Raw genomic sequence first — 12,322 nt, forward strand, 5'->3', positions numbered from 1 at the left:
AGATCAAAAATCACTCTAGGTTTAACATATGTTCCTAACATTTGAAGGATCCTAATTCATAGCCCCAAGGGAGAAACAACTTTTTTTTTTCCAGAAATATTGCAAATAAACAACTATTTTGGAAGACAATTTTTCAGTTTTTCATAAAACTAAACAGTTTTACCATACTATCAAGTAATCATGCCCCTATGTATTTACCCAACTAATTTTAAAACCTATGTCCACACAAAAATCTCCATACAAATATTTACAATAGTTTTATTCATAATAGTAATGGCTTCCCTGGTGGCTCAGTGGTAAAGAATCCACCTGCCAATGCAGGAGACTCTGGAGATGTGGGTTTGATCCCTGGGTGGGGAAGATAACCTCGAGGTGGAAATGGCAACCCACTCCAGCATTCCTGCCTGGAAAATTCCATGGGCAGAAAGCCTGGAGGGCTACAATCCAAGGGGTTGCAAAGAGTCAGACACAACTGAGCAGGTATTCAGACACAACTGAGCATGTATGCACACACACATTCATAATATTTATAACCCCAAACTAGACGCAACTAAGATGTCCTTCAATAGGTAAATGGATAAACAAAATATGGCAATTCATAAAATAGAATATTATTCAATGATAAATTATTTTTATAATATTCCATTTTATGAATGTGCTTTGAAGCCATGAAAAGACACAGATGAATATTAAATGCTTATTTCTAAGAGAAAGTAGCTAATCTGACAAGACCACATACTATATGATTCCAATCATGTAACATTCTGGAAAAGACAAGACTACAGAGATTAATGGTAAATTAGCCTGTCTCTAAATTGAATGAATAATGAAATGTAGCAAGAAAAAAAAATTTGCAGGTATAATCCAGAGATTCCCAATCTTAATCCTGCTTTTTCCTGTTAACTGATATATATATATATATATATATATATATATATATATATATGCGCACTCAAGTCCAATTAAATCTTTTCATTTTACTGAATAAACTCTATGTCTGGCTTCCTATTCCAGCACTTAATCCACATATAAGGGTTATCTTATTTATGTTTTATCTTCCCAAGAAACTGTAAATTTCTTGAGAACTGCTTCTTGCCATGTTGATCTCTTCCTCTGCCACATGGCTTGTGCAGTTATTTACAAGACACTAAATGCCTAATAAGTGTTTGTTGAAATAAAGAGATTACTGCAATGATATAAAATTTACAATACTATTAAGGCAGAACTTCAAAGTTAAACTGGAAATTTCAAAACAACTAGTACTATATTTCACTTAATTATTCAACATCTCAGCAAATGATAAATCTTATATTAGCAGAAGAATTTAAAATTCACGGCTATCTTTTATTTGGCTGGATATTCAAAGGCATGTTAAATAACCCAATCTGGAGATTTCCAACCTCTTAATGTTACAGTACTCTTATCAGACATTCAAGATTCTCTACTTTTATGGTTATCACTCTGATTTATCCCTTTAACTTTTTTTACTTCTACTAATCTTTTACAGAGTGCATTTTACTCATTTGAAAATATTTTTATTTCCCCACTTGCAGAACATAATATTCAATTACTTATCCTTTGGGACTATCTTTGGTTTCATAAAATTTTCTGTCATTGCCATGTTCAGAGAAAGACCATGGAATGAAAAATTGGGCCTTTGCGTTCTCTCTCCCTCTCCCAACATGGCGGCCTCAGCGAAAAAGAAGAATAAGAAGGGGAAGACTATCTCCCTAACAGACTTTCTGGCTGAGGATGGAGGGACTGGTGGAGGCAGCACCTATGTCCCCAAACCAGTCAGCTGGGCTGATGAAACAGACGATCTGGAAGGGGATGTTTCAACCACTTGGCATAGTAATGATGATGATGTGTATCGGGCACCTCCAATTGACCGTTCCATCCTGCCCACTGCTCCACGGGCTGCTCGGGAACCCAATATCGACCGGAGCCGTCTTCCCAAATCTCCACCCTACACTGCTTTTCTAGGGAACCTGCCCTATGATGTGACAGAAGACTCCATTAAGGAATTCTTTAGAGGATTAAATATCAGTGCGGTGCGTTTACCACGTGAACCCAGCAATCCTGAGAGGTTAAAAGGTTTTGGTTATGCTGAGTTTGAGGACCTGGATTCCTTGCTCAGTGCCTTGAGCCTCAACGAAGTCTCTAGGTAACAGGAGAATTCGAGTGGACGTTGCTGATCAAGCACAGGATAAAGACAGGGATGATCGTTCTTTTGGCCAAGATAGAAATCGTGATTCTGACAAAACAGATACAGACAGGAGGGCCCGTCCTGCTGCAGACAGCTTTGATGACTACCCGCCCAGAAGGGGTGATGATAGCTTTGGAGACAAGTATCGAGATCGTTACGATTCAGACAGATATCGTGATGGGTATCGGGACAGTTACCGTGATGGCCCACGCTGGGACATGGATCAATACGGGGGCTGAGATTGCTATGATGACCGAGGTGGCAGAGACTATGACAGAGGCTACGATTCCAGGATAGGCAGTGGCAGAACAGCATTCGGTAGCAGGTACCGGAGGGATGACGACTACAGAGGAGGCGGGGACCGCTATGAAGACAGATACGACAGACGAGATGACCGGTCCTGGAGTTCCAGAGATGATTACTCTCGGGATGATTACAGGCGGGATGATAAGAGGTCCCCCTCAAAGACCCAAACTGAACCTAAAGCCTCGGAGTACTCCTAAGGAAGATGATTCCTCCGCTAGCACCTCCCAGTGCAGTCGTGCAGCCTCTATCTTTGGAGGGGCAAAGCCTGTTGACACAGCTGCTAGAGAACGAGAAGTAGAAGAGCGGCTACAGAAGGAACAGGAGAAACTTCAGCGTCAGCTGGATGAGCCAAAACTAGAACGACGGCCTCGGTAGAGACACCCAAGCTGGCGAAGTGAAGAAACTCAGGAACGGGAACAATCGAGGACAGGAAGTGAGTCATCACAGACTGGGACCTCAGCCACATCTGGCAGAAGTAAGTCAGACCAGGATGCACGAAGAAGAGAGAGTGAGAAGTCTCTAGAAAATGAAACCCCCAATAAAGAGGAAGACTGTCAGTCTCCAACTTCTAAGCCTCCCAAACCTGAACAGCCTCTAAAGGTAATGCCAGCCCCTCCACCAAAGGAGAATGCTTGGGTGAAGCGAAGTTCTAACCCTCCTGCTCGATCTCAGAGCCAGACACAGAGCAGCAGTCCCCTACAAGGGGTGGAGGGAAAGTAGGTCCAGCTCAACTATCTGAGGAAGGATCAGCACGGAAAGATGAAAATAAAGTAGATGGGGTAAGTGCCCCAAAAGGCCAAAGTGGGAGCTCCAGCCGTGGTCCGGGAGATGGGGGGAACAAAGACCACTGGAAGGAGGCAGACAGGAAAGATGGCAAAAAGGATCACAACTCCAGATCTGCACCTGAGCCAAAGAAAGCTGAAGAAAATCCAGCCTCGAAGTTCAGTTCTGCAAGCAAATATGCTGCTCTCGCCATTGACGGTGAAGATGAAAATGAGGGAGATTACACCGAATAGATCTCTGCATTCTGTGCTTTCTCCTAATCTCTCTCCACCCTGGAACATTCGAGAGCAAATCAAACCTCTATCCACACAAGACAAAATAAAACTCACCATCTCCTGGAGACCTTGCTTAACTTTTTTTTAAAAAAACACAAAATGAAATGAAATTCTTTTGCATGCTGCTGCAGCCTTTAAAGTATTGAACTAACAGGAGAATCATCAGTGTAGCCAGAGAACGAGATGTACAGCTTTTAGTGGAAAAGTTGTGGTGTGTTTTTATGGCACATGCAGTTGCCTGTGTGATTAGTGCCTAGGGGCCTCCGTTTAGCAAAATGCAGTGACGGTGATGCAGCGCCTGGAATCTAGTTGGGCAGTAGACAGGTATAAGGAAGAGTGAGGTTACTACCTTTAATTCCTATTATCCTGTTGTGGCATACATGAATTCTCAAATATGACCTGAATAAATTCTCCATCCTCGGCAAGGTAGGTTTAGTTTCTGATTGATGTTTTAGTCTCCAGGAGGCTGCCAGCCCCTCCTCTCATTTAGTTGTGAGTTACTGGGGCCAGCCTATGGGGTCCTTCATTTGTACCCCCCAGGGGGGTAGGTGGTAGTGAGTCTACAGGCCACTGAAGAATAGGACTGTTTGGTGACCAAAATAAATGGGGAAATCGTGGTTTGAAAAGAAAAAAAAAAATTGAAAAATTGGGCATAGTCTGTGGACTTAAAACTCAATCAGATCAATCAACTTGTTCACATATGTCTAGTACTATGTAAAGGCTCAGACAACCAATTACAGAAGCAAAATGAAAGTGACAGTTGGTCAGTCACGTCTGACTCTTTGTGACCCCATGGACTATACAGTCCATGGAACTCTCTAGGCTGGAATACTGGAGTGGGTGGCCTTTTCCCTTCTCCAGGGGATCTTCCCAACCCAGGGATTGAGCCCAGGTCTCCTGCATTGCAGGCGGATTCTTTACCAGCTGAGTCACAACGGAAGCCCAAGAACACTGGAGTGGGTAGTATATCCCTTCTCCAAGGGATCTTCCCAACCCAGGAATTGAACCGGGGTCTCCTGCATTGCAGGCAGATTCTTTACCAACTAAGCTATCAGGGAAGCCATGGAAGCAAAATATCTCGCTAAATGAAACATAATATCAGGATAGGTTTCATTAAGTTAAATTAAGTTTCTTTTCCAAATTCCATACCTTATCTGGAGAAAAGTGAAAGTGTTAGTCACTCAGCCATGCCCAACTCTTTGTGACCCCATGGACTGTAGCCTGCAAGGCTCCTCTGTCCGTGGGAGTCTCCAGGCAAGAATACTGGAGTGGGTAGCCATGCCCTTCTCCAGGGGATCTTCCTGACCCAGGGATAGAACCCAGGTCTTCTGCATTGCAGGCAGATTCTTTACCATCTGAGCCACCAAAACATTATAACAAATCTGAATCACAGTCAATCAAATATACAGGCTTTTGAAGATGAACAGAGCAGTGCTTTACTCACTTAGAGGCCACTCGGAAGTATTTCTGGATAAAATAAAAGGCGACCCCAAGAGGCACAAGTGCAACCAGGAACACAGGGGTAGCATAAGAAATCATGCCAATTGCAGACACGCAGAGCAGTGTTGACCGAGTTAGAGATTCCAAAGTTGGAGGGATATGCTGTTAAGACGGTAGTTTGAAAGGAAAATGTTTTAGCTCAAATAAAACATTGGTAATAAGGCAACAACACATTAATTTTATATTGTTACATAATTAGTTCCAAAATTAATATATAAACATTTTCATTGTAAGCAATTCATCACTCCTTCAATTTCACTCACTTCCCATTGTTTAGCATATTTATCCATCTTTCTACCTATCTGCTTAACCAGTGGTCAGTTATTTACCTATCTACCTATGTATTAATATCTTATGGGATTTTTAAACAAATAGCACAAACTATTTTATATAAATAGCATAAACATAAACTCAAACCTCGTTTGTCCATTTGCTTGCTTTGTTTTACTGAATAAGATGGATTGTAAATCTTCCCATGCCACTCTATACAAATCTATTTCTTTTTAAAGGCTGAATAGTATTTAAAAACTCTTTAGCTATCCCTCTAATAATTTTAATTGCTTCCTCATATTCTTTGCATGCTTTTCAACTGGATTGTTTATCTTCCGTATTGATTTTTAGATGCTCTTTACATATCATGGCTGTTTATCCTCTTTCTTTACATGAGTTGCCAGTTTTTCTCCCAAAGAATATAATATATTTTGAATATGATGCTTTAACTTCAATAGAAATTTAAAATTTTAAAGCCATTTCTGTTGGCTTTTTTCTTATTGTTTTTGAGTTCTGTGTCTTATAAAGACACTTCCCATGTTTTCTAAAATTACTCTTTTACATATTATTTTATAGTTTTCTGTTATTAGATGGCCTCCTTTATTACATGTGAATTTGCTGTGTATTTTATAGTTAATTGCCCCAACATCCTTTACTGAAAACACTTTTTCCCTGAGTCAAGATAAACTGGTGTTTTTGAGTTCTCAATTTCATTCTTTACATCAACTTGTTTTCTGTAACCACCAGAGTGTTTTAATTTCATAGTATTTCTTAGGTATCTGATAAGGAAAGTATACACACACACACACACACACACACAGGATTTTTATGATTTCCTGGATTTTTAGGATAGTTGAATCACTTGTTTTCATACTAGGCTTATTTCTATTTTCATAGTTTTTGCTGTTATTATAGGTTAAATGTAATTTTCACAAAATTTTTTAATTGGTGCAGAGAAAGTTACTAGCTTTTGTATTACATGTCTAATGTAAATGCTCTGCTGAACTTCCTAGTTGATTCTTTCATACCAACTGTTTGAACTCCCTAGATAGTAATAGTGTCATCTTCCAAATAAGGAGTGTTCTGTCTCTTCTTTTCCAATATGTACGCCTTAGGAAGTGTTTTAGGTGCAGCACAATCTGACACCAATACTGTGAAAACACAAAAATTTTTCAACATATATTTTAGTCAGCTGCATGCATCATTCTTTACCTTAATTGATGGTAATTTAGGTGTTCTTAAGGCCATTTTGGAATATCAGAAAAGGAAAGAGCTGTATTTGCTAAATCTTTGCTCAATCACCCTAAAGAGTCTGTTCATAGAGAGATCCAATTTCAGACTCTGAGGTCTTTAATTTAAGGACAAACTTTTGGAGGCCTAAGTACCTGAGACTAAACCAGGCATCCTTGAAATATTCCCTAAAATATCAGTTTAGTTCAGTTCAGTTCAGTCGCTCAGTCGTGTCCAACTCTTTGCGACCCCATGAATCGCAGCATACCAGGCCTCCCTGTCCATCATCAACTCCCAGAGTCCACCCAAACTCATGTCCATTGAGTCGGTGATGCCATCCAGCCATCTCATCCTCTGTCTTCCCCTTCTCCTCCTGCCCCCAATCCCTCCCAGCATCAGGGTCTTTTCCATGAGTCAACTCTTCGCATGAGGTGGCCAAAGTACTAGAGTTTCAGCTTCAGCATCAGTCCTTCCAATGAACACTCAGGACTGATCTCCTTTAGAATGAACTGGTTGGATCTCCTTGCAGTCCAAGGGAGTCTCAAGAGTCTTCTCCAACACCATAGTTCAAAAGCATCAATTCTTCGGCCTCAGCTTTCTTCACAGTCCAACTCTCACATCCATACATGACCACTGGAAAAACCATAGCCTTGATTAGACAGACCTTTGTTGGCAAAGTAATGTCTCTGCTTTTTAATATGCTATCTAGGTTAGTCATAACTTTCCTTCCAAGGAGTAAGCGTCTTTTAATTTCATGGCTGCAGTCACCATCTGCAGTGATTTTGGAGCCCCAAAAAATAAAGTCTAATACTGTTTCCACTCTTTCCCCATCTATTTGCCATGAAGTGATGGGACCAGATGCCATGATCTTCATTTTCTGAATGTTGAGTTTTAAGCCAACTTTTTCACTGTTCTCTTTCACTTTCATCAAGAGGCTTTTTAGTTCCTCTTCACTTTCTGCCATAAGGGTGGTGTCATCTGCATATCTGAGGTGATTGATATTTCTCCCAGCAATCTTTATTCCAGCTTGTGCTTCTTCCACACCAGCATTTCTCATGATGTACTCTGCATATAAATTAAATAAGCAGGGTGACAACATACAGCCTTGATGTACTCCTTTTCCTATTTGAACAAGTTTGATGTTCCATGTCCTGTTCTAACTGTTGCTTCCTGACCTGCATATAGGTTTCTCAAGAGGTAGGTCAGGCGGTCTGGTATTCCCATCTCTTGAAGAATTTTCCACAGTTTGTGGTGATCCACACAGTCAAAGGCTTTGGCATAGTCAATAAAGCAGAAATAGATGTTTTTCTGGAACTCTCTGGCTTTTTCGATGATCCAGCGGGTGTTGACAATTTGATCTCTGGTTCCTCTGCCTTTTCGAAAACCAGCTTGAACATCTGGAAGTTCATGGTTCATGTATTGCTGAAGCCTGGCTTGGCGAATTTTGAGCATTACTTGACTAGCGTGTGAGATGAGTGTAATTGTGCGATAGTTTGAGCATTCTTTGGCATTGCCTTTCTTTGAGATTGGAATGAACACTGACCTTTTCCAGTCCTGTGGCCACTGCTGAGTTTTCCAAATTTGCTGGCATATTGAGTGCAGCACTTTCACAGCATCATCTTTCAGGATTTGAAATAGCTCAACTGTAATTCCATCACGTCCACTAGCTTTGTTCGTAGTGATGCTTTCTAAGGTCCCCTTGACTTCACATTCCAGGATGTCTGGCTCTGGTTGAGTGATCACACCATCATGATTATCTGGGTCGTGAAGATCTTTTTTGTACAGTTCTTCTGTGTATTCTTTCCACCTCTTCTTAATATCTTCTGCTTCTGTTAGGTCCATATCATTTCTGTCCTTTATTGAGCCCATCTTTGCATGAAATGTTCCCTTGGTATATCTATTTTCTTGAAGAGATCTCTAGTTTTTCCCATTCTTTTGTTTTCCTTTATTTCTTTGCATTGATCCTGGAGGAAGGCTTTCTTATCTCTCCTTGCTATTCTTTGGAACTCTGCATTCAGATGCTTATATCTTTCCTTTTCTCCTTTGCTTTTTGCTTCTCTTCATTCACAGCTATTTGTAAGGCCTCCTCAGACAGCCATTTTGCTTTTATGCATTTCTTTTTCTTGGGGATGGTCTTGATCCCTGCCTTCTGTACAATGTCTCGAACCTCCATCCATAGTTCATCAGGCACTCTATCTATCAGATCTAGTCCCTTGAATCTGTTTCTCACTTCCCCTGTATCATCATAAGGGATTTGATTTAGGTCATACCTGAATGGTCTAGTGGTTTTCCTTACTTTCTTCAATTTCAGTCTGAATTTGGCAATAAGGAGTTCATGGTCTGAGCCACAGTCAGCTTCTGGTCTTATTTTTGCTGACTGTATAAAGCTTCTCCATCTTTGGCTGCAAAGAATATAATCAATCTGATTTCAGTGTTGACCATCTGGTGACGTCCATGTGTAGAGTCTTCTCTTGTGTAGTTGGAAGAGGGTGTTTTCTATGACCAGTGCGTTCTCTTGGCAAAACTCTATTAGCCTTTGCCCTGCTTCATTCTGTACTCCAAGGCCAAATTTGCCTCTTATTCCAGGTGTTTCTTGACTTCCTACTTTTGCATTCCAGTCCCCCATAATGAAAAGGGCACCTTTTTGGGTGTTAGTTCTAAAAGGTCTTGTAGGTCTTCATAGAACCATTTAGGTTCAGCTTCTTCAGTGTTACTGGTTGGGGCATAGATTGGATTACCATGATATTGAATGGTTTGCCTTGGAAATGAAAAGAAATCATTCTGTTGTTTTTGAGATTGCATCCAAATACTGCATTTCAGACTCTTTTGTTGACCATGATGGCTACTCCATTTCTTCTAAGGGATTCCTGCCCACAGTAGTAGATATAATGGTCATCTGAGTTAAATTCACCCATTCCAGTCCATTTTAGTCACTATTCCTAGAATGTTGACACTCACTCTTGCCATCTCCTGTTTGACCACTTCCAATTTGCCTTGTTTCATGGGCCTAACATTCCAGGTTCCAATGCAATATTGCTCCTCCTAAAATACAACATCATCTAATATCACTTCAACCTAATAAAAGGAAAGGACATCTAAGACAACTTGGTATTCCATTCTTTACTTCTGGGAGACGCTCTGCATTAATTCTAAACTTTAAGATCGTTACTATGAATGGAGATACAACATATTAAAATCACTTATTTTTACAATAAAAAAAGTTTAATATTCATTATTTTCTATTTCTCTTTATTTCATGCTGATTCTCTAAGTATCCTCTTCCAGGTGGATAAATTATTTTGAATTGATCTATTTCCTTTAAGATTTCATTCTAGAAATCTGTGCATATTTCATAGATTGCATAGTCTAGAATTTTATGTATATATGTAATATTGATATGAATTTGTATTTAGGTTTATTTTATTTAGGTTTGCATTTAGCTTTTATTTAGGTTTTAGAAATCCTCTACTGTTAACAGGAATCATGATTTATCTTATTTTTTTAAATTCCTTTTTATTTATTTATTTTTTTTACTTTACAATATTGTATTGGTTTTGCCATATATTGACATGAATCCACCACGGGGGTACATGTGTTCCTCATTCTGAACCCCCCTCTCCATCCTCCCTCCCCATCCCATCCATGATTTATCTTAAAACGTTGTTTAACTTATACTGAGAAATGTATTTCTGAACTTGGAAGTAATTCAGTCACTCACCTGATCAATGATATTTGTATCAGCTGAAAAGCGATTGAGAATCAGTCCCAGTGGTGTGGTGTCAAAGAATCTAGGCAATAAACAGATTGGATGTATGATAATTCTAAATGATCTGGAACCTAAACACTGCTAATAGACATCTTGGTGTCATAAAAATGAGAAGATCCCTATTCATCTGCTGAAAGACTGAATAAATTATTTAAAATTTCACACTTCACTTTAACGTAAAAATGCATAGTTTTATGATATTGTAAAATAAATAACTACTTTTTTTTTTTACCTTATTGGTCCAAGAATTATCTTATTAAGGAGATTATGGTGAAGATTTTTAGCAGCTGTGAGACCCATCCATTCCACAGTGAGAGATGTAACAAGGCAGAGGAAAATACCTGCTCCACAAAGTATGCTAAATCCAGCCACATAGTAGGTCTAAAAAGCAACCGATACAAAAAAGCACAGATGACATTATCAACTGAGTTTTTTCTTGCTAGGACACCAAATGTCAAAGTCTGGCAATATTGTCAATTTCTATTATCTCATATTAATTTACACAGTGGAAGGAGGGCAGTTCTCCTGGGGATACTCCTGGAGATACTCAGGGCAGTATCCCCACCATAATCCCATGGCTGAGTCCCTAGTTGCTCTCTTCATTCTCTTTCAGGGTTTGCCAAAGGGTAGATGAAACATTAGAGTTAGTTTTCTGGTTTGAAATAGTCTTGACTTTTTATATCATAAAGTTCATTCTTTTTATCCCTAATCTCAGAATGACCAGCTAATTCATTGGTATAGCAGTTAAAATCAGATACCATCAGAACAAGAACAAAAGTCCTGTGTGTATATTACACACACACACACACACACACACACACATCATGTATATAACTCCCTTGAATCCAAACCCAAGCATTACCATTAAATATTTCTTATGATATTTCAGGTCTTGCCCTAATTAACCTATTGAATCATTACAAGTACTGTGACAAGTCACAGAGCACAGACCTGTGCTTGCCAAGGGGGGAGCCAGGTAGTGTAGGGATGGATTGGGAGTTCGGGATTAGCAGCTGTAATGTGTTATACATAGAATGGATAAACAACAAGGTCTACTCTATCGCACAAGAAACTATATTCAATATCCTATAATAAGCCACAATGGAAAAGAATATGAAAAAGAATGCATGATATATATACCTGAATCACTTTGCTGTACTGCAGAAACTAAGACAATATTGTAAATCAACTATACTCCAATAAAATAAACTAAAAAAAAACAAAAAACCTCACAGAATTCCTGTGACATCTGGGCTATTTGTATCTAACTAGATAAGAGTAAAATCTCAACATCTCTTAGATAATGTAAAAACAAAACCCACTGTACCTGGTCAGCTTTTCCAGTACTGTTTATACTATACTCTGAGGTCCATGTGGCCAGCCAGTAGTCTATTGCTACAATGACGGAATGTTTCAGAAGCTTAGAGAAAATCATCAGGAAGAGCAAGAAGAATCCTCCAGAAGTGAGGTACCGCCAGCAGGTCTTCCATGGCATTTTAGTCCTCAGCCTCATTACCGTGGACATGTTATCATCCTCATCTTCCTCCTCTTCTTCCTCTGCATAAGAAGCACTTGTTTAATCTTCTGACAGGTAACAGGTAGATACAGAATTTGTATTATTCCCACCTACCAACAAACCTTCATCAAATTTTAGAAATACAAGTCTTAGAAATTTAAATGTTTTTTAGCAGAGAAAAGCATCATTTAAAAAAAAAAAACAGGTGAGGGACCTCCCTGGTGGTCCAGTGGTTAAGGATCCGCCTTTCAATGCAGGGGATGCAGGTTCAGTCCCTGGTCAGGGAACTAAGATCACACATGCCATGGGGCAATTAAGCCCATGCACCACCACGACTCAGCCCACATGCACCAGAGCACATGTGCCATGACTACAGAGCAGCCCACGTGTGCTGTATCTAAACACCCTGCATGCTTCAGCAAAGATCCCATGTGACACAACTAAGATGACACAGTCACATAAATAAATAA

At 39.7% G+C, this 12,322-nt stretch overlaps 1 protein-coding gene and 1 pseudogene across 7 annotated transcripts in view; one reads left to right on the plus strand and one right to left on the minus strand.

The window, feature by feature from the left end:
* Positions 1 to 12,322, minus strand: part of ABCC9 (ATP binding cassette subfamily C member 9) — a 154,356-nt gene that overhangs the window by 44,299 nt on the left and 97,735 nt on the right. For all 7 annotated transcript variants that reach the window (XM_006067642.4, XM_006067643.4, XM_025283380.3 and 4 more), the window contains 4 exons: positions 11,664 to 11,893; positions 10,569 to 10,717; positions 10,289 to 10,358; positions 5,015 to 5,172 (listed from right to left, as the gene is read on the minus strand). In XM_006067642.4, coding sequence (XP_006067704.1) covers positions 5,015 to 5,172; positions 10,289 to 10,358; positions 10,569 to 10,717; positions 11,664 to 11,893 — 607 coding nt within the window. The remainder of the gene's footprint in view (positions 1 to 5,014; positions 5,173 to 10,288; positions 10,359 to 10,568; positions 10,718 to 11,663; positions 11,894 to 12,322) is intronic.
* LOC102411113 lies at positions 1,657 to 3,995 on the plus strand (annotated as a pseudogene).

Source organism: Bubalus bubalis, chromosome 4 (genome assembly GCF_019923935.1).
Source record: "Bubalus bubalis isolate 160015118507 breed Murrah chromosome 4, NDDB_SH_1, whole genome shotgun sequence".
In the NCBI taxonomy this organism is placed as follows: domain Eukaryota; kingdom Metazoa; phylum Chordata; class Mammalia; order Artiodactyla; family Bovidae; genus Bubalus; species Bubalus bubalis.